Raw genomic sequence first — 22,953 nt, forward strand, 5'->3', positions numbered from 1 at the left:
AAAAACTGAGGCCCAAAGGAATTAGATGACTTTTCCCCTGCCTGTCAACTGGCACACTGGATAGAGCCCAGTTCTTCTAATCCCTCCCCACCTCATACACACCATACATGTAAGGAAACTGCTCTTTTCACAGTCTCAGGCTACTTCCCTTTATATATGCAACACTGAGGTGGAAGGAGCAGGAGAATGGTTCAATCACTGCTTAACACCTCAGTACCTCAGGGTTAATGGCTTATTCCCTGATAAGCCCTCAGGAGTTTCACCTACAGCAAATCCTCTAGGCCTTTAGAAGAAACTGTCAAGAGGCCTCTACAGTCAGGCCCTAGGACTCCATGATTCAACCTTTCCAATAAAAGGAGACCAAGGAGCCCAACCTCTCCATGGCTAGCCAAGTGAGTCACAAAAGTCACATGAAGGTGTGATCGTAAGTGTCTTAGCTGTTCTGGGTTCCAAGCTTAGGGTGGGTGTCCGGGAAGAGTTTTCAGTACAAAAACAGGCAATGCCATTCATATGCCCTCCACTCTGGGGAAATGCCTCAATTTAGAGACTAAACAAATTCAGATGACTCTTTTGTGAGTTGGGGGAAAAAAGAAGTACAAAGATTGCCCACCAGTCAAATAACCTAATCATGTCAGACAGTCTGTATTCATTTATGTACTCTTTCTCTCACTAGACACTAATGGAATACCTGCTTAAGGTTCAACAGGACTCAAAGGAAATGAGCCACAGGTTTATAAGGAGTTCAGGGCAAAGACAGAGGACTTCCAAGGAAGGTTTCCTCAGAGAAGACACATGAACAAAACCCTGGAGCTTGTAGAAGGCCTGTCACATCATGTCCAATGCAAGCTAAATCCAACTGCGGCTCTTCTTGTAATGACCTTCAACCCATCTTCAAACAGTATAACAAAGTAAATAAGAGAATGAGAGAGACAGAGAGACGCAGAGAACCTTTTTCAACTGAGAGCAAGGTCCACAAGGACAATGAGAGAGATCCAGGGCCCCCAAAGGAACTGCTGGGGATCACTGTCACTCGGAACCACTGTGGGCCACACCAGGGGGGCTGGCATACCTATAGCGGGATGAATTCAGAAGCTGCAACAGGGGTGAGCCCCCTGGGACCCAACCAGGCAGAAAGAACTTGGAACAGCTGGAGTGCTCCGGTGAAGGGGGTTGGGGGAGAGCCAGACATGCCCTGGAGTCTAAAGCCCTACGCCTTAACTGGACAAGCTGGGATGATGACTTATCCAAAAAGGCATCCTCCTTGTCAAAGGGGCCCAATCAAAGCCACTCCCCCACCTAGCCTTACAGGCCTTGCTGCTCGGTAAAAGTAAAGTGCAATCAGCACCAGGGGCCCTGGTCACACAGTCCTGAGGTCCTGAAAGCCCAAAAGGCGCCCTGCAATCTCTACCCACATTACAACACACTTAAGTCAGAGTCCAAGTCAGTCAAGCACTCAACCTTTAAAACGCTCTGCAAAGGAGGGCAGAGGGCCGGAAAAGGAACGTGCAACCCTAAGTACTAGCTTTCCGACAAGGGGCTAACTCCAAACCACCCCCCTGATGAGCAAAGAGATAGGAATTTCAGGGAACGCCCAACTTCCTCCCTTAAAGGGCCGCTTCGCTTTTAACATCAAACTCCGGGCCAGAACACGCGAAGGTGGGGGGCGCGGGGCCCCACCCTAGGCCGGCGGGGTCGCGGTAGGCGGCCGCCCTTTCCCACCCGGCCCTATTTTCTGCCCAAAAGCCCCGGCACTAGTTTCGCCCTCCGCGGCCCGCTCCTTCCGCCCGGGCCAGCTAGCGGCGCGGAGGGCGGGCATGGGCGCCCCCCGGCCCGCGCCCCGCCAGGCCCCCGGCTACCTACCGCAGCGCCGCCCGCCTCATGGCGCTTGCCCGCCGCCGCACACGTGACCACAGACCCGGGACCCGCGCGCCGGTCGGCGGAGGGAAGTTGGGGCAATGGAAGGCGGGAGAGGGATCGCGGGCGCCGGACTAGACCTTGCTCCCCAGGACCGCACCCTTGCAGCGCGGCCGCGGGCGGGGGCGGGGCCTCGTTGCCCGGGGGCGGGGCCGCGCTGCGCATGAAGGCCCACTCTTTGGCGAGAAGCTGGAGTTAGTCTCTCTCCTCCATTGTTGATTAAATGCATCAGGCGGCACCGCTGGGGTGTGACTAGAGGCTAGGTGCAGCCGCATCCTTGGAGCTTGTCTCCGTTATCCCGCTTCGCTGAAGGCTGCGCGACCTTCACCAAGCCCTGGCTCCCGGTCGGCCCTTAGCTGCACGTTGGAATCTTCTGGGCAGCTTTCCAAAATACCGATGCCTGGGCCCCACCCTATGGAGATTCTGAATTAAGGGTGCAGCCTGGTCTTCAGGATGTCTAAAGGCGCCCCAGGTGATGCTAACGTAAGCAAAGGTTGAAAACCTTTACCCGAAGGGGAAAAAATTGTTCCTCTCCTAATTTCGGTCTGCCCCCTAGTGTTTGACAGTTGGAGATCTTGGCCCGCCCAGAGAGATTCAAGGCCAAAAAGTTAAGATGATTTTTACCCTAGAATCTGATTTTCCATTTCATTCAACGAATTCTTATTCAGCTGTTTGCAGTGCGCAAGACGCTGTAGATTCTGGAGATGCAACAAAACAGACAAAACTCCCTGCCCTTAGGGGGCTTACGTTATAGGGAAGGAAAACAAGTCAGCAAGCAAGTTAGCAAATTATATCGTTTCAAACGTGATAAAGCGGTCTAAGGAGGAAATAAAATAAGGTAATGAGGGGGGATCTTTCCAGAATACATGCCCGTCTTGCTTTGTCCTTGAAGATGGTAATTTCCTAAAAGGCAGGGTTGATATCGTATGCTTTTTCTGATACCCCATGCTTACTAAAAATTTGTCTATTTTAATTAAGCTGGCTTTTTTTAAAAATCACTTTATGAATTACAAATGGAGCACGGTCTTTGGCTTTCTCTTTCCTCTCCACCTAACTTTCCCTGCTTTTATCAGTCCCACATCCAGAAGACTCTCCTTTGGGCCTGCAGGGATCTCACCTTCCTTTTTATTCATGTTGTCCATACCTTTTCAGTGACGGTTTTGTTTTGTTTTGTGGCAGCTGTACTGAAACCGAGCAGGACCCTACAGGGCCTTCCCAGGTACAGATTCCCCCCTCCCCCACCATATCTCCTGCCTCTCGTTTATAGAAAAGCTTTAGCCTCCTAGGCCTTCCCCAAGTTCTATGAAGCAAATTTAATCAGAGAAGTGAGAAGATACAGAAACAAAGGAAAAACAGTCAAGCAAGACAAAATAATAATAATTTAGCCATAAAGCAAAGTCAAGGACCTTTAGCGCCTCCTCAAGAGCTATAGATAATATCCTGAGCCACATCCTTGATTTATTTTGCAGATACTGAAGCCCCCACCAGGTGGGAGAAGTTTACTGCATGCTGCCCACAAGCACATAGACCCCAGACCAGCTGGAACCAGAAGGTTGATGACGTTTAACTCCCAAAATACCACCCTGTTACCTCACCGCCAACCAATCAGAAGAATGTCCACAAGCTGATCAGGCCCCCTACAATCCTCACCTGTAATGTGGCCTTTAAAAGCCCTTCCCTGAAAGCCATCAGGGAGTTCGGGCCTTTTGAGCATGAGCTGCCCTATCTTGTTGCTTGACCCCACTTTGGGCGCCTTGCAGTAAACACTATACTTTCCTTCACCACAACCCGGTGTCAGTAGATTGGCTTTACCATGAGTCAGGTGAGCAGACCCAGGTTTGGTTTGGTACCAATACTTCCTTATACTCTACCACACCTAACACAGTGCAATAAATATTTTATCGAATTATACTTTTTGGTTGGTTTTTACTTGAACTTTCGGTTGAGGCAATAGGAGGTTCAGGGGAAAAAATTAAGTTCAAGAGAATTTTTTAGGTTACGTAGATGGTGTAATGATAGGTAGGGGTAGCTTGTAATTCTGTGCAATCAAGTCACCTCCAGCCAGACACATTCTCATCAGTGTATAATCAGGGTATAAACAGAATCAATTGGGCTGGAACAGCTAGAACCAGGGACTCAATGCCATGAAGATGCCTCTTCTCCATCACTTATCTTTGCTTTACTTTGCATACTGGCTTCATTCTTTTTTCTCTGAATAATGGCTTCCTCCACATGGCCAAAGCAGCTCCTGAACTTTACATTTTACAATCACAGACACATCCACATGCTTGGAGACTGACCCAAAAATCTGTATCCCAAATACAAAAAGTCCTGAAAAGAGATTCATTGGCCCAGGTGGGATCAGATACACACCCCTGGACTGGTCAACTGTGGCAGCAGGGCAAGGTGATGTGATTGGCCCATTTGACTTACCAGGAACCTCCTTACCCAGGCCCATGGACAGGTCACGATCTACTAGTATGGCTATTTCCATAAGTAGCCTCTCAGAGGGGGATGTGGAGCACTCCTTAGAAAAGGAGTACAGAGCAACCAACCCCACAGATGTCCCACTGCAGATGTTATTTATTTATTTATTTTATATTTTCTTTTTGGCTGTGTTGGGTCTTCGTTGCTGCACGCGGGCTTTCTCTAGTTGCAGCGAGCAGGGACTTCTCATTGCAGTGGTTTCTCTTGTTGTGGAGCACGGGCTCTAGGTGCACGGGCTTCAGTAGTTGTTGCACGTGGGCTCAGTAGTTGTGGCACACGGGCTCAGTAGTTGTGGCACACGGGCTCTAGAGTGCAGGTTCAGTAGTTGTGACACACGGGCTTAGTTGCTCTGCGGCACGTGGGATCTTCCCAGACCAGGGCTCGAACCCGTGTCCCCTGCATTGGCAGGCGATTCTTAACCACTGCACCACCAGGGAAGTCCCAGATGTTATTTAAAGAGAAAAAAAATGATCTCATCACTTAGCCCACTTACCTTAGTTCTAAGCTCAGGGAACCCCTGCTAAAACCCAGCCAGCCCAGCATTCAACCACATGTCTACAATTATCTCAATTGGCAGCATGCGTAAAATTCTTAAAACAGCTTAGCAACCCTGATTTCTGTGTGTGTGGTGGTAGTGGGGTTGTAAGTGTGGTATATGCTATACCAAATTTTGGACAGCAGGGATAGAAAGGAAAGTGGTCACAAAATCAGGCCAGGAAACATGCAACAGTTGTATGGTGGTGAGAATCACTGTCGTGAATAACAGATTCTCCACCCCACCTGTTTGTTGTTTTTCTCCGTTAGTTCTATTCTGAAATGGTCTCAGGGTAACAGAAATGGTATCAAATGTATCATTAAAATCAAAGACGCGGGCTTCCCTGGTGGCGCAGTGGTTGAGAGTCTGCCTGCTAATGCAGGGGACACGGGTTCGAGCCCTGGTCTGGGAAGATCCCACATGCCGCGGAGGGGCTGGGCCCGTGAGCCACGACTGCTGAGCCTGCGCGTCTGGAGCCTGTGCTCTGCAACGAGAGGCCGCGATAGTGAGAGGCCCGCGCACCGCGATGAAGAGTGGCCCCCGCTTACCGCAACTGGGGAGGGCCCTAACACAGAAGCAAAGACCCAACACAGCCAAAAATAAAAATAAATAAATAAACTAAAAAAAAAAAATCAAAGACGCCTCATCATACACTGACAGATACATAAGACATTATCAATGTCATTATTATTACAAGTAGAAGAATAATATCAAATAACAAAACCTAACAATACGTTATCAGTTCAACCTAGTATTAAGAGTGAAAAGTATCTAGTAAGCATCCTTGGGCTGCTAAACCATAGATATTTTTGGATATCTAATTCAGGTAGAAAATGTTCTTGGAAAACTATGTCATCAACTTTCAAACAAATTGATTCATGCTATTATTTCATTAGGATAGAGAAACCACTTTTTAAAAAATAGCTTATTTCCCAGACTAGAGATTATACAAAAGGATCTAGAATAAAGTTGTGAGGGGGAGGAGGAAACAATGCAAAGGTGATTTTCCCCCTAAACCTGAAAGACTAGTGAGCTGTTACATGAAAATGCTTAGTATTATACCCACTTGTTCCAACAGAAGTAAAACCCAGGCTAGGCAATTTCAAAACAGTGGTAATTTTTTATCACTTTCCTTACCTTTCCTCAGCTCCACCTTTATGACTGCTCATCAAATTCAAGTGTTGAGGGCTTCCCTGGTGGCGCAGTGGTTGAGAATCTGCCTGCTAATGCAGGGGACGCGGGTTCAAGCCCTGGTCTGGGAAGATCCCACATGCCGCAGAGCAACTAGGCCCCGTGAGCCACAACTACTGAGCCTGCACGTCTGGAGCCCGTGCTCTGCAACAAGAGAGGCCTGACAGTGAGAGGCCCGTGCACGGTGATGAAGAGTGGCCCCCGCTTGCCGCAACTAGAGAAAGCCCTCGCACAGAAACGAAGACCCAACACAGCCAAAAAATAAATATAAACATAAAAAAAAAAATTCAAGTGTTGAAAGGTTTTGTTTTTAGCAATGCTCTTTTTCCTCTAACAATTTCCTCTTGCTTAAAAATGGCAAACATGTAAAACATGTCATACTATTAGTGACATGGGATCAGAGGGTCTCTTCAGGATAGGACATCTTCATTTCAGGGTGTCCTCTTCAATAAAGATGTCTCTTTCAATAAAATAGGACTTAAAAGGTAAAATTTCAGTGGGCAACTCTCCTACCCACGCCTAATCTTCTGATCATTCTTCACCTTGTCACGGCCACCCTCCTTCCCACTTCATACACTTTCTCCAACAAATTCAGTTCTCTTACATTCGTTCCTCCCTCTGCATCCTATTTCTCTCCATTCTCTTGCCCACCCACTTTCCATCATTTTTTTCACACCACCCCAACTGCTACCATCCCAGCTGGGAAATAGAGCCTCCCTTCAGACCCCAAGGCAGCCCATTCAGCTGGGCCAGCGTAGGAGCCAACCCTGCCATTCCTCAGCCCAAGGAAAATCAACAAGTACCTCTGATACAATTACAGCTGCACCAGGATGCACAGCCATAGAGGGAACAAAGCTATCAACATACTTCACTATCTCTGCAAAAGCACATGCTTCAGAGTGCCCACAAGCTTTCAAAATTGACTTTACAATGAGGATTTGTGTATTTTATAGACATTAAAATCATGCTGGTTGTTTGAATTTACATAACATGTTTTCGGGTATAAATTTGTATCTTGTGCTATTTGGAGATGGGGCCACACAAAGACAGGATGGTGCCATTAGTATTAGTTGACTTGGGCTTCCCTGGTGGCGCAGTGGTTGAGAGTCTGCCTACCAATGCAGGGGACGCGGGTTCGAGCCCTGGTCTGGGAGGATCCCACATGCCGCGGAGCAACTGGGCCCATGAGCCACAATTACTGAGCCTGCGCATCTGGAGCCTGTGCTCCGCAACAAGAGAGGCCACGATAGTGAGAGGCCCGCGCACCGCGATGAAGAGTGGCCCACACTTGCCACAACTGGAGAAAGCCCTCGTACAGAAACGAAGACCCAACACAGCCATAAATAAATTAATTAATTAATTTTAAAAAAAAGTATTAGTTGACTTTATCTTCAGAAACAGTGACATTATTCTAGCTGGTTTATCGTTATATGTGATCTTTATGGGATTGCTAGACTGCTTTGTTCTGTTTATATAGGTAACTCATTAGCACGCTGCACAGGACACCACATATGGCTTCTGTCTGGCCTCGTCTGTGGAGATGCAAAAACCAAGCCTGGAGAGAAGAAAGATCCTTGTTTTACTCCTAAAAAGGCTCTTCAAAGTGGCCATTTCTTCCTTGACTCCAGTTCCTACTATAACCCACAATTATTCCCCGGGTATTGCTCAGGCTCCTCCATCTCCCTCACCCTGGCCCTAGCAGTTCCTGTAAAAATTCCCTGAGGAGATATATATATCTCCCTGAGGAGGTATAGGTATAGATAAAGACATAGATATAGATATATAGATACTGTCAAAAATAGCACAACTAAAACCACCAAATCAATAAATAGTATTTAGCTCTCAAACTGGGAGCTTCCAAATTCAAAGACTGATATGAAGCTCATGGGCATGAAATTAAAGGATAGTTTATAAAGTGAAAATGAGAAAGTTATTAACGTTTACAATGACTCATTATTACAATGGGGGTTCCAGATGGCAGGAGATTGGTTAAAAGTGATTCTCTCATACCATTTTTAGGAAGATGACTTAAGTTTTATTATGACTGTCAGAGGCATTTATAAGAAATAACCTAAGTTTTGCTTATGTTCATGAAATAATCTAGACTTAGTTTTGCTTCCATGGCTTACATGGTTTTGTCTGTCCAGGGAACCCTCAGGTTTGGTCTCCCTTTTGTATTTATGTTTAGCAATTCCCCCCTTTCCGGTCATTATCTCAGCAAGCTAAGAGTGTGACCAACTACTTTAGCATTACTCTTGGTAACCACTGTTGATACAGCCAGGCTAAAGAATCGCACGTTCACTGTTTCCAATAGTTGAGTCAACAGGATGGAGGGTCATGTAGTTGCTGTTACCAACAGCTGCATCATCATCATAGACGTGGGAAGTTAGATCACTGAGTTCTTCAGGTTATCTAATCCTCATGAATTTGATAATGAATACACCATACTTTTCTATACTTACCTGGTAGGAGAGATACCATGATAACCATAGTTTTCTAGTGAAACAATTTTTTCCATAGTCATCCCACTTTTTTTTTTAAACATTTATTTATTTTTAATTTATTTTATTTATTTTTTGGCTGTGTTGGGTCTTCGTTTCTGTGCGAAGGCTTTCTCTAGTTGTGGCAAGTGGGGGCCACTCTTCATCACGGTGCGCGGGCCTCTCACTATCGTGGCCTCTCTTGTTGCGAAGCACAGGCTCCAGACTCGCAGGCTCAGTAGTTGTGGCTCACGGGCCTAGTTGCTCTGCGGCATGTGGGATCTTCCCAGACCAGGGCTCGAACCCGTGTCCCCTGAATTAGCAGGCAGATTCTCAACCACTGCGCCACCAGGGAAGCCCCTCATCCCACTTTTATCAAAGATATTTATAGTGAAACTAATTTGTTTATAAGTCATCTTATTAAACTTGGATAGATTATTTACATAAATGTAGTAAGAATAGTAATTCTATGCAGATTCTCAAATATGACATTTTGGTCAAAGCCTTGGTAATATCCAAGGGGCTTTACTGGCTCCATAAAGTCAACTTTAGTTCTTTAAAATTGTCTGGTAATAAGGAATTTCAGATTAGACCTTTAAAGTCTCTTTAGGCTAAGAAGCCAAGCTAAGGATTTGTTTAATTGTGTCCTGCTACAAGAAGAACAAATTCTTATTGAGTTTATATAAATACATATATTGTCATGAAAAGAGGAGTATTTAATAAGAGTTTCTGAATTCTGGAGGGATTAGGTAGGGAGAAAAAGATAAATGTTTCAACTTTTGTTTACAAAAGTATACTTTCTCAAATTGCTGTCAAGTTATAAATATTAATAGCTTAAAAGAGAGAAGCAAAAGGAGTCCTTTAAATCTGGAAAACAAAACATTAAACAACCAGGAATATTTAAAATGAAGTCATAAAAGTTATAATCATCTTCATCAGTTCATTCAGTCTCCTGTAATTAATTTTTGTTTTGCTTCATCTTGGGTTAGTAGCTTTATGAATCAATCACTTTTCCAGTAGAGTCTTAGAAATTCTTACCCAGTTCGGTGTTATGATCTTCAAGTTATCAGAAACCTGTATTCTAGAGTACTTGTTAATATCTTTTCCATAAATCTCTTTGAAGATGAAGCATTTTGCCTGTAGATGATTACAAATGCTTTCAGAGAGGAATCAAGAGTAAAACAATAACTGTGACAAAAGACTTAAAAACATCCATGGTTAAAGATCTAGTGAGGGGCTTCCCTGGTGGCGCAGTGGTTGAGAATCTGCCTGCTAATGCAGGGGACACGGGTTCGAGCCCTGGTCTGGGAAGATCCCGCATGCCACGGAGCAGCTGGGCCCGTGAGCCACAATTGCTGAGCCTGCGCGTCTGGAGCCTGTGCCCCGCGACGGGAGGGGCCGCGATAGAGAAAGGCCCGCGCACCGCAATGAAGAGCGGTCCCCGCACCGCGATGAAGAGTGGCCCCCGCTTGCCGCAACTGGAGAAAGCCCTCGCACGAACCGAAGACCCAACACAGCCAAAAATAAATAAATAAATAAATAAATAAATAAGAAAATCCTTTAAAAAAAAAAAAAAAAAAGATCTAGTGAGAATTCACCAAAAAATGATGCCCAAATTATTATTTTGTGACATACAATATTATAAAATAATAACTGGAATTTTGACTGATAACATTATACAAGGACATATCAGGTTTTTTGGAATTTCATATAATTTCTAGAACACATATTAATAATATATACTATGTAAATATAACCTAAGAAGGTCAAACATTACTTTTTATTTGACAATGTTTGCCATGTAATTTAATATCAAATAAGCCTAAATAAACTGAGATTTCTCTTTTATAAGGAGAAAGAGCAAATTTTTTCAGAACTTCCAGGGGCCCTCTGGAAAATTCCAAAGTTAGTTTGAGGTCAAAAAGACTTCATTCAGAATTTGATTTGGGGAAGTTTGTTAAAAATGTCAAAAGATTTGAAACCCTTGATCAGTTAGGAGTGTAAGTCACTATGACATAATACTTAGTTATCTGTTCACCAAAGTGATAACTGAAAGATTTCAAAGGCAAATATAGAAAGTTATATAGTTGTAAAAAACCCTAGCTCTTAAAATTGAAAAGACTCAGTTTTCCTAATTAATCAAAGATCTGATAAAGACAATGTGGAACACAGGAAATATTTCCCATGACACAGAATCCTTGTTTCCTAGGCAGATTACATTAAAGGTAAAGAAAAACCTTTTATAATATTTTATTAAGAACAGACCAATAGTCTAAGAAATTTTGTGATTTTAACAGAGAGAAAATTAAACTCTAGTTTTGTATCCGTACATTACTGAGCTCATTTTAAAAATCCTTGTAAATAAATCTATTCAATTTTAGCCAGCTGTGACCTCACAACATAAAATTTCTCTTCCACAAACCTTTTGCATCTTTCTATATCCATTTAGGTTTTGCCTTCTTCTTTTTCCTTTCTTCTTCTGAAAAAAAAAAGTCATTTTATTTTACACATTACTCTCTTTCTCCTTAACAAAAACACATCCTATATTCCTTGCATACTCCTCATATGAAAATACATTTTATTGTAAATCAACTATCCTTCAATTTTTAAAAATTACAAGTTCAAACCTCATAATAAGGATCACTTTGATGTTCCATATCCCTAGAATCAGCAATATTTTCACTATTATATTGATTTCTTCCAATCAATGTGAGGGAGAGCAATGTGAGTTTTCATTTCTTTGAATCAAAGTGAAAAACTGCAGGGCAGAATAGTCTAACAAATAATGTTCATGTGCTGTTGGTTGTCAAAGAGAAGAGTTAGAGGGAAAGAGAAAACCAGACATCAGCTCCTCGCCCTACAATACACTAAACAACCAGCTCAGGTGGTTTTGTGTCCTATTCACTTGTGCAGTAACTATTGCTTGTATCCATGCCATGTAAACTCAGTCTATTATTTTCAGGATGTAGAACACACCTCTACATCCTTAGCAAGGAAACGGAAGAGCCAGTCTCATAATGAATGAGTGCTTTGGCACTTGTTAGGGGTTTGTATCCTCGGGTTTAGACCAATGAGTTTATTAATTTCCTAATGCTAGATATTTAGGGGCTTTATGGAGAATGGATAGAAGTTCTGTTGACAGAATTAAAGGCTATGTAGCTGTGAGAAAATTAGGAATGTCTCAGTTCTACTCTGTTTTTGGAATCTGAAGGGAGAAGAAAGTATGTAGAAAAAATATGCAAACACTTACTGAAAACTGTTTGTTCTTTTTTTATTCAGATATTTTATGGAGTTGTTTTTTATGAAGAAATGAAATAAATCTGTACTGATATTTTTTAAATCCAATTTTCTTCCCTTTCTTTGTATACAAAGTTGTTTTCCTTCACTCTTTATTGTTTCTAGTAGCTCTATTTTTACATATTGATTATAAATTTTAACTATGAGTAATCTTTATTTTCCAGTGAAAATTACAAAGCAGGCAATAGTGAACTATCTATCATATATTAGCACCCCATAGTAAATTAGCAAATTTATAAATACATAATTATAAAAACTTATACTTTTTAGAAACACGTTTTTCATAGTACAATATTTAATGTGGTTTTAATGTGGCAAAAGACATATTTATTAATAGACCCAAATATCTTTGTCTCTGTAAAAATTAAGAAAAATAAATAAATTTAAATTTATGTTTAGTGATCAATGTCTCAGTAAATTATCTTATTTGGAAATGATCTAGATAATAAATGTTCACTATTTAGTTTAGCTTAGTATAAACTTTTATTTACATTTATTTAAATTATTTGTTTTTTATGCTTAGATTAGCCATCAAACAGCTAGCCATCATCTTAAGTTATTTTGTAACATAGAGATAGCATGAGCTTATTCGACAAATAAACCAAGGTAGAAAAAGTTATATGTTTGCATTACATTTAATATTGACAATTCCAAAGACACGTCTGTTTTTATTAAACCAACAAACTTAAACTAACTTTTATTTAACAAAGATTATCCTGATCATGTGAACTTGAAAACAGTTGGATTAGAGTTTCCATTTCTGAGAGTTTTAGGAATATTTAATTTATACATGCACTTATTTCTCTTTAAACCAACTAAGTAGAATTCTTTTAAAAATATCAGGGACGGAGTCAAGATGGCAGTGTGGGAAGATGTAGAGTTAGCGTCTCCCCACAACTAGGGCGCCTGCCGGCTGCTGGTGGGGAGACCCCCAAGGAGACAGGAGGAACCCCAAAGTGAACCAGTAGGATGTAGGGGGACTGAGGGGGGAGGAGAAGTGGAGGCCAGACAGGATCAGTGCCCCTGAGGCCGGGGAGATCAGGAGAGGCAGGTGGGAAGGACTCTCCAGGAAGAGCAGGAGAGGAGCAGAGGGCGACTGCCCCCCGACTCAGGCCGGGGAGCCTGCTGAGCTCCCAGGGCGATCCCCTGCCCTCCAAAGCCCCCTCCAGACCACGTGGGTTCTTGAGGGCATAGGAGGGAGGCCAGGGAGATCAGGAGAAGGAGGCGGTAGGGGCCCTCCCAGACTGGAGAAGCAGGAGAGGAGGGCATTTACCCCACCCACTAGAGCCCAGGAAGCCTGCTGGGCTCCTAGGTGAGGTCCCCTGCCCTCTGAGACCAGGGGTGGGGGGCACACCTGGGCCCCTTCTGTTCCTTGATCCTAAGCCCCAATCCCCACAGCCCCCAGGGCCTTTTCCAGCCCTGTGGGTCCTGAGCATTGGCCCTGCCCACTGCCCAAACCTCGCCCTTGCTTAGGCCCTGCCCTCCACAGCCAAGGCCTTCCCCCCCCTTTTTTTCCCCCTCCTCCTCTTTTTTACTATTGTGGTACTGTAGTACTTTCTGGTTGTTGATTCATCTATATTTTTATTTTTATATTCTTCATAACATATCTGTTAGTTTCCTAGTCTAATTTTATATTTTACTTTGTTATTGATTTTTTTGTTGTTTTTTTTTGGCCGTCCCAGGTGGCTTGCAGGATCTTGGTTCATGAGCCGAGTTGGGCCTAAGCTCCTGTGGTGGGAGCTCCGAGTCCGAACCACTGGACTAGCAGAGAACCTCAGACCCTACGGAATATTCATCGGAGTGAGGTCTCACGGAGTTCCTCATCTCAGCACCAAGACCCAGCTCTACCCAATAGCCTACAAAACCCAGAGTTGGAAACCTCAGGCCAAACAACCAGTAAGACAGGAACACAATCCCACTCACAAAAAAAAAAAAGAGAGAGACACGGCAAAACAATATATCACAGATGAAGGAGCAAGGTAAAAACCTACAAGACCAAATAAATGAAGAGGAAATAGGCAATCTACCTGAAAAAGAATTCAGAGTAATGATAGTAAAGATGATCCAGAATCTCAGAAATAGAATGGAGGCACGGACTGAGAAAATACAAGAAATGTTTAACACAGATCTAGAAGAACTAAAGAACAAACAAAGAGAGATGAACAACATAATGACTGAAATGAAAAATACACTAGAAGGAATCAATAACAGAAAAACTGAGGCAGAAGAACAAATAAGTGAGCTGGAAAACAAAATGGAAATAACTGCCAAGGAGCAGAATAAAGAAAAAAGAATGAAAAGAATTGAAGACAATCTCAGAGACCTCTGGGACAACAATAAATGTACCAACATTCGAATTATAGGGGTCCCAAAAGAAGAGGAGAAAAAGAAAGGGCCTGAGAAAATATTTGAAGAGATTATAGTTGAAAACTCCCCTAACATGGGAGAGAAAATAGTCAATCAAGTCCAGGAAGCGCAGAGAGTCCCATACAGGATAAACCCTAGGAAAAACACACCAAGACACATATTAATCAAACTAATAAAAATTAAACTCAAAGAAAAAATATTAAAAGCAGCAAGGGAAAAACAAAAAATAACATACAAAGGAATCCCCATAAGTTATCAGCTGATTTTTCAGTGGAAACTCTACAGGCCAGAAGGGAGTGGCAGGATATACTTAAAGTGATGAAAGAGAAAAACCTACAACCGAGATTACTCTATCCAGCAAGGATCTCATTCAGATTCGACGGAGAAGTCAAAAGCTTTCCAGACAAGCAAAAGCTAAGAGAATTCAGCACCACCAAACCAGCTTTACAGCAAATGCTAAAGAAACTTCTCAAAGAGGGAAACACAAGAGAAGAAAAGACCCACAAAAACAAACCCAAAACAATTAAGAAAATGATAATAGGAACATATGTATCGAATAATAACCTTGAATGTAAATGGATTAAATGCCCCAACGAAAAGACACAGACTGGCTGAATGGATACAAAAACAAGACCCATATATATGCTGTCTACAAGAGACCCACTTCAGACCTAGGGACACATACAAACTGAACGTGAAGGGATGGAAAAAGATATTCCATACAAATGGAAATCAAAAGAAAGCTGGAGTAGCAATACTCGTATCAGATAAAATAGACTTTAAAATAAAGTCTGCTACAAGAGACAAGGAGGGACACTACATAATGATCAAAGGATCAATCCAAGAAGAAGATATGACAATTATAAATGTTTATGCGCCCAACATAAGAGCACCTCAATACATAAGGCAAATGCTAACAACCATGAAAGGAGAAATCGACAGTAACACAATAATAGTAGGGTACTTTAACACCCCACTTACACCAATGGACAGATATCCAAACAGAAAATAAATAAGGAAACACAAGCTTTAAATGATACAATAGACCAGATAGATCTAACTGATATTTATAGAACATTCCACCCAAAAGTGGCAGAATACACTTTCTTCTCAAGTGCACATGGAACATTCTCCAGGATAGATCACATCTTGGGTCACAAATCAAGTCTTGGAAAATTTAAGAATATTGAAATCATATCAAGCATCTTTTCTGACCACAATGCTATTAGATTGGAAATCAATTACAGGAAAAAAACTGTAAAAAACACAAATACACGGAGGCTAAACAGTGCACTACTAAATAACCAAGAGATCACTGAAGAAATCAAAGAAGAAATAAAAAAATACATAGAAACAAATGACAATGAAAACACAACGACCCAAAACCTATGTGACACAGCAAAAGCAGTTCTAAGAGGGAAGTTTATAGCAATACAATCTCACTTCAAGAAACAAGAAAAATCTCAAATAAACAATCTAACCCTACACTTAAAACAACTAGAGAAAGAAGAACAAAGAAAACCCAAAGTGAGTAGAAGGAAAGAAATCATAAAGATCAGAGCAGAAATAAATGAAATAGAAACAAAGAAAACAATAGCAAAGATCAGTAAAACTAAAAGCTGGTTCTTTGAGCAGATAAACAAAATTGATAAACCCTTAGCCAGACTCATCAAGAAAAAAAGGGAGAGGATGCAAATCAATAAAATTAGAAATGAAAAAGGAGAAATCACAACTGACACTGCAGAAATACAAAGGATTATAAGATACTACTACAAGCAACTATATGCCAATAAAATGGACAACCATGAAGAAATGGACAAATGCTTGGAAAGGTACAATTTTCCAAGACTGAACAGGGAAGAATTAGAAAATATAAACAGGCCTATCACAAGTAATGAAATTGAAACCGTAATTAAAAATCTTCCAACAAACAAAAGTCCAGGACTAGATGGCTTCACAGGTAAATTCTATCAAACATTTAGAGAAGAGCTAACACCAATCATTCTCAAAATCTTCCAAAAAATTGCAGAGGGAGCAATTCATTCCACGAAGCCACCATCACCCTGATACCAAAACCAGTAAATGATATCACAAAAAAAGAAAATTATAGACCAGTATCACTGATGAACATAGATGCAAAAATCCTCAACAAAATACTAGCAAACAGAATCCAACAGCACGGACTGCATTTTCCAGCAAGACACAGGCTGTCTGCATCTCAGGGGTGGGTCCGAGGACAGCTCTCGAAAGATGGGGGAACCTGAACGGACCAGTTTTCCAAGCCAGCCTCTTCTGGGGAAGCGCAAAAGAAATATGATGCCTGAGACGTTGGAGAAGAAAAGACAAGACCATTTAGCCAAGGCCAAGCAGAGACATCGTGACGGAACTGCACTTCCTATGAGGCTGACCAGCTGCGTTTTCAGGAGGCCAGTCACAAAGATAACTTCTCATCCTGACAATGCGGTCAGGCGCCGTCAATGCGAGGGGACCTTGGAGAAGCCCCAACAAGTCTGTGCATTCAGGAGACTGCAGGGGCTCCAGGTCTACAGCCCTGAAGGAGAACCTTTCAGCACGTTGGACAGCGTAATTATTTCAGAGTAATTGCCCTGCGTGGTGCAGGTGAATCCCTGGGCCGTGCTGGTGCCCGGTCTCTGCACACCAGCCCTGAAGCCATCACTACCCAGTTTTCAGACGGGGCAGAGATGATCCCAGGATTGGGTCTCTTCCTCCCACAGACCCTCTGCAGGCAACGAGTAACATATGCAGATATTCGCCGACAGTCTCGGAAAGTGAAAGGAGCAAGGGAGAGACTGGATATGGCCTTGAGGGCAGACGGGCTTGCCAGGGAGACAGAGAGAGCCAGGAGCCCTGAGAACTAGGTGAAAAATGGAGAAGACTGTCCTGAAGAAGCCGAGCGCTGCGGCCCCTGGGAAGTGGTTCACTGCAGGACAGCCCTTCGTTCTACTTGCCTCTTTAAGTGTCAACCCTGTTTCTGGAGTGAGATGCTTTGTTAGATTAACATTGTACTCTATTAAACTCTTGGTAGACAAAAACGACAAGAGTAAACGTTTTTGTGAGTGAGAGATTGGGTTTCATGTGACAAGAAAAATAATTTTTCCTTATCTTTGTACACTTCAATCTCTGTCAGGATTTCTCTATTGAATTCTACAGAGGTAATCTAGTCTGGGGGGATTATTTAATGTTTTTAGTTATAATATTTTCTTACATTGCTTACACTTAGGCAAGAAATGATACCTACTCTAGAGATTATTTTTTAATATTAATGCTATAAAATTTTATTAAGCTTGCTTTTTACTTTTCATTTTAACATCTTTATTTTGTCATTATTGTGTCAAATGCTAAATCAGACATAAGACTTTTTTTTTTACATCTTTATTGGAGTATAATTGCTTTACAATGGTGTGTTAATTTCTGCTGTACAACAAAGTGAATCAGCCATGCGCATATATATCCCCATATCCCCTCCCTGTTGCATCTCCCTCCCACCCTCCCTATCCCATCCCTCTACGTGGACACAAAGCACCGAGCTGATCTCCCTGTGCTATGCGGCTGCTACCCACTAGCTATCTATTTTACATTTGGGAGTGTATATATGTCCATGCCACTCTCTTACTTCGTCCCAGCTTACCATTCCCCCTCCCTGTGTCCTCAAGTTCATTCTCTACGTCTGTGTCTTTATTCCTGTCCTGCCCCTAGGTTCATCAGAACCTTTTTTTTTTTAGATTCCATATATATATGTTAGCATACGGTATTTGTTTTTCTCTTTCTGACTTACTTCACTCTGTATGACAGACTCTAGGTCCATCCACCTCACTACAAATAACTCAATTTCGTTTCTTTTTATGGCTGAGTAATATTCCATTGTATATATATGCCACATCTTTATCCATTCATCTGTTGATGGACACTTAGGTTGCTTCCATGTCCTGGCTATTGTAAATAGAGCTTCAATGAACATTGTGGTACATGACACTTTTTGAATTATGGTTTTTTCAGGGTATATGCCCAGTAGTGGGATTGTTGGGTCATATGGTAGTTCTATTTTTAGTTTTTCAAGGAACCTCCATACCGTTCTCCATAGTGGCTGTGTCAGTTTACATTCCCACCAACAGTGCAGGGGGTTCCCTTTTCTCCACACCCTCTCCAGCATTTATTGTTTGTAGATTTTTGATGATGGCCATTCTGACTGGTGTGAGATGATATCTCATTGCAGTTTTTTTTTTAATTTTATTTATTTATTTATTTATTTTTGGCTGTGTTGGGTCTTCGTTGCTGTGCGAGGGCTCTCACTAGTTGCGGCAAGCGGGGGCCACTCTTCATCGTGGTGCGCGGGCCTCTCACTATCGCGGCCTCTCTTGTTGTGGAGCACAGGCTCCAGACACGCAGGCTCAGCAATTGTGGCTCACGGGCCTACCTGCTCCGTGGCATGTGGGATCCTCCCAGACCAGGGCTTGAACCCGTGTCCCCTGCATTGGCAGGCAGACTCCCAACCACTGCGCCACCAGGGAAGGCCCTCATTGCAGTTTTGATTTGCATTTCTCTAATGATTACTGATGTTGAGCATTCTTTCATGTGTTTGTTGGCAATCTATATATCTTCTTTGGAGAAATGTCTATTTAGGTCTTCTGCCCATTTTTAGATTGGGTTGTTTGGTTTTTTGATATTGATCTGCATGAGCTGCTTGTAAATTTTGGAGATTAATCCTTTGTCAGTTGCTTCATTTGCAAATATTTTTACATACTCTTTTTAAATGTACTTTTTAAAGGTTCATTTTTTTCCCTAGAACTTGATTTTGAAAATATTACTGATGAGTTTGCTTCTAGTAAAACAAAGAAAGTAAAATTTTCATAAATTCTGGTTAAGGGATAAATAAAATATTTAAATTTAAAAAAAAAAAAAAAAAAGAATCCAACAGCACGTTAAAAGGATCATACGCCATGATCAAGTGGGATTTATCCCAGGGATGCAAGGATTCTTCAATATATGCAAATCAATGTGATACACCACATTAACAAATTAAGGAATAAAAACCATATGATCATCTCAATAGATGCAGAAAAGGCTTTTGACAAAATTCAACACCCATTTATGATAAAAACTCTCCAGAAAATGGGCATAGAGGGAACCTACCTCAACATAATAAAGGAAATATATGACAAACCCACAGCAAGCATCATATTCAATGGTGAAAAACTGAAAGCATTTCCACTAAGATCAGGAACAAGACAAGGATGTCCACACTCGCCACTCTTATTCAACATCGTTTTGGAAGTCCTAGCCACAGCAATCAGAGAAGAAAAAGAAATAAAAGGAATGCAAATTGGAAAAGAAGAAGTAAAACTGTCACTGTTTGCCAATGACATGATACTATACATAGAAAATCCTAAAGATGCCACCAGAAAACTACTAGAACTAATCAGTGAATTTGGTAAGGTTGCAGGATACAAAATTAATGCACAGAAATCTCTGGCACTCCTATACACCAAAAACGAAAAATCAGAAAGATAAATTAAGGAAACACTCCCATTAACCATTACAACAAAAAGAATAAAATACCTAGGAATAAACCTGCCTAAGGAGGCGAAAGACTTGTACTCAGAAAACTATAAAACACTGATGAAAGAAATCAAAGATGACATAAACAGATGGAGAAATATACCATGTTCTTGGATTGGAAGAATCAATATTGTGAAAATGTCTATACTACCCAAAGCAATCTACAGATTCAACACAATCCCTACCAAACTACCAATGCCATTCTTCACAGAATTAGAACAAAAAATTTTACAATTTGTATGAAAACACAAAAGACCCCGAATATCCAAAGCAATCTTGAGAAAGAAAAACAGAGTTGGAGGAATCAGGCTTCCTGACTTCAAACTATACCACAAAGCTACAGTAATCAAGACAATATGGTACAGGCACAAAAACAGAAATATAGATCAATGGTACAGGACAGAATGCCCAGAGATAAACCCACGCACCTATGGTCACCTAATTTATGACAAAGGAGGCAAGAACATACAATGGAAGAAAGACAGCCTCTTCAATAAGTGGTGCTGGGAAAACTGGACAGCTACATGTAAAAGAATGAAATTAGAACACTACCTAACACCATACACAAAAATAAACTCCAAATGGATTAAAGACTTAAATGTAAGACCAGACACTATAAAACTCTTAGAGGAAAACATAGGAAAAACACTCTTTGACATAAACCACAGCAAGATCTTTTTTGACCCACCTCCTAAAGTAACGGAAATAAAAACAAAAATAAACAAATGGGACTTAATTAACCTTAAAAGCTTTTGCATAGCAAAGGAAAGCATAAACAAGACAAAAAGACAACCCTCACAATGGGAGAAACTATTTGCAAATGAAACAACAGACAAAGGATTAATCTCCAAAATATACAAACAGCTCATGGAGCTAGCTCAATATCAAAAAAACAAACAATTCAGTTAAAAAATGGGCGGAAGACCTAAATAGACATTTCACCAAGGATGACATACAGATAGCCAAGAGGCACATGAAAAGATGCTCCACATCACTAATTATTAGAGACATGCAAATCAAAACTACAATGAGGTATCACCTCACACCAGTCAGAATGCCCATTATCAAAAAATCTATAAAAAAAAAATCTAGAAACAATAAATGCTGGAAAGGGTGTGGTGAAAAGGGAACCCTCCTGCACTGTTGGTGGGAATGTAAATTGATACAACCACTATGGAAAACAGTATGGAGGTTCATTAAAAAACTAAAAATAGAACTACCATATGACCCAGCAATCCCACTACTGGACACATACCCTGAGAAAACCATAATTCAAAAAGAGTCATGTACCACAATGTTCACTGCATCTCTATTTACAATAGCCAGGACATGGAAGCAACCTAAGTGTCCGTCAACAGATGAATGGATAAAGAAGATGTGGCACATAAATACAATGGAATATTACTCAGCCATAAAAAGAAACGAAATTGAGTTATTTGTAGTGAGGGGGATGGACCTGGAGTCTGTCATACAGAGCGAAGTAAGTCAGAAAGAGAAAAACAAATACCGTATGCTAACACATATATATGGAATCTAAAAGCAAAAATGGTACTGATGAACCTAGTTGCAGGGCAGGAATAAAGAGACAGACATAGAAAATGGACTTGATGACATGGGGTGGGAGGGTGAAGCTGGGGCGAAGTGAGAGTAGCATTGACATATATACACTACCGAATGTAAAATAGTTGGCTGGTGAGAAGCAGCTGCATAGCACAGGGAGATCGGCTCAGTGCTTTGCCATGACCTAGAGGGGTGGGATAGGGAGGAAGGGAGGGAGGCTCAAGAGGGAGGGGATATGGGGACATGTGTATGCATATGGCTGATTTGCTTTGTTGTGCAACAGAAACTAACACAGTATTGTGAAGTAATTATACTCCAATAAAGATCTATTAAAAAAATATCATATATATATGGGAATTCCCTGGCGGTCCAGTGGTTAGGACTCGGGGCTTTCACTGCCGAGGGCCCGGGTCCAACCCCTAGTTGGGGAACTAAGATCCCACAAGCTGCACGGGGTGGCCAAAAAAAATATCATATATGTATATATATAATATACATACATATATGGATATACATAAACATGTAGACAGACACAAAGGTCTTATAGTTTTCATTTTTTAATTTTAGCCATATCTCAGGTATAATAATACAAAACTCAAAAGAATCTGGATCCAAATTGTGTTTCTGGCCGACAGACTAAGTTAAGGTTACCTGCTCAGATGGCCAAAGTTTTTTAATGAAGATTGTGTGTGTGTGTGTGTGTGTGTGTGTGTGTGTGTGTGCACACATGCGCGCACTGTAAGGATTCTTTTAGAGAAGCTATTTTTAGAGTCACTTTGTCTCTTAGAAACTTCTGCATACAAATCAAAGAGTATCTTCCATCATCTCTGAGAGGTTTGCAATCCTCTTTTCAAGGGCACCCCGTAAAGTGGACTATCTTATCTACGTTAAAGTTTCCCCGAAGTGGCCACTACAATTCCAAATTATCCTTTATAAAGTTCACCCATTTTGCCAGAAAGGCACAAGATCCTGGTCCATAGTAGGTATACATACAAGAAGCAAGAGTTTTTAAGGGAAGAGGAGAATGAGATTTAGATGAGGTGGAGCCTATCTCTTCCTCTAGATTCCCTGAAACAATCTGTGAGGAGCTCAGTAATCCTACCATTGCCTAAATCCCAGGGAATCACAAGTTTCTCCCCTTTCAGACAGAAGGGTGACTTACCAAGAAGCTTCAACAAACAGAATACAGGTATGCACAATAAATTCCAAGAGCTCAACATGCAAAGAGAGCAGCATTCAGGCTGACTGCAAGGTTGGCAAGACAGTGGTGAGCTCAATGGACCCAGTGGGTACCAGCACGTGGTTGCTCACTGGCCTCAGAGTTGTTGAGGGTCTTCTTTGGATCCCACTTCTGATGTCAGAAAACTGTCAAAAATCCAGAAATAACACAATCAAAACCACCAAATCAATAAGTAGTATTTAATAAGAGTTTGTTGTGTATATAAAAACAGTTAGGAACTGGGAGCTTCCAGATTCAAAGATGGATATGAAGGTCACAGGCATTAAATTACAGCAAGGCTTATAAAGTGAAAATGAGAAAGTTAT

The 22,953-nt window shown here is 41.6% G+C and overlaps 1 protein-coding gene across 5 annotated transcripts in view; it reads right to left on the minus strand.

Moving 5' to 3' along the window:
• ACOT9 (acyl-CoA thioesterase 9) overlaps window positions 1-22,953 on the minus strand; it is a 68,059-nt gene that overhangs the window by 24,873 nt on the left and 20,233 nt on the right. For 3 of the 5 annotated variants that reach the window (XM_057538243.1, XM_057538246.1, XM_057538242.1), the window contains 2 exons: window positions 22,571-22,773; window positions 11,030-11,086 (listed from right to left, as the gene is read on the minus strand). In XM_057538243.1, coding sequence (XP_057394226.1) covers window positions 11,030-11,052 — 23 coding nt within the window. In that variant the 5' untranslated portion in view covers window positions 11,053-11,086; window positions 22,571-22,773. Of the gene's footprint in view, window positions 1-1,860; window positions 2,022-11,029; window positions 11,087-22,570; window positions 22,774-22,953 lie in introns of those variants that run through there. The other 2 variants (XM_057538247.1, XM_057538245.1) reach the window with 1 other exon arrangement.

Source organism: Balaenoptera acutorostrata, chromosome X (assembly GCF_949987535.1).
Source record: "Balaenoptera acutorostrata chromosome X, mBalAcu1.1, whole genome shotgun sequence".
In the NCBI taxonomy this organism is placed as follows: domain Eukaryota; kingdom Metazoa; phylum Chordata; class Mammalia; order Artiodactyla; family Balaenopteridae; genus Balaenoptera; species Balaenoptera acutorostrata.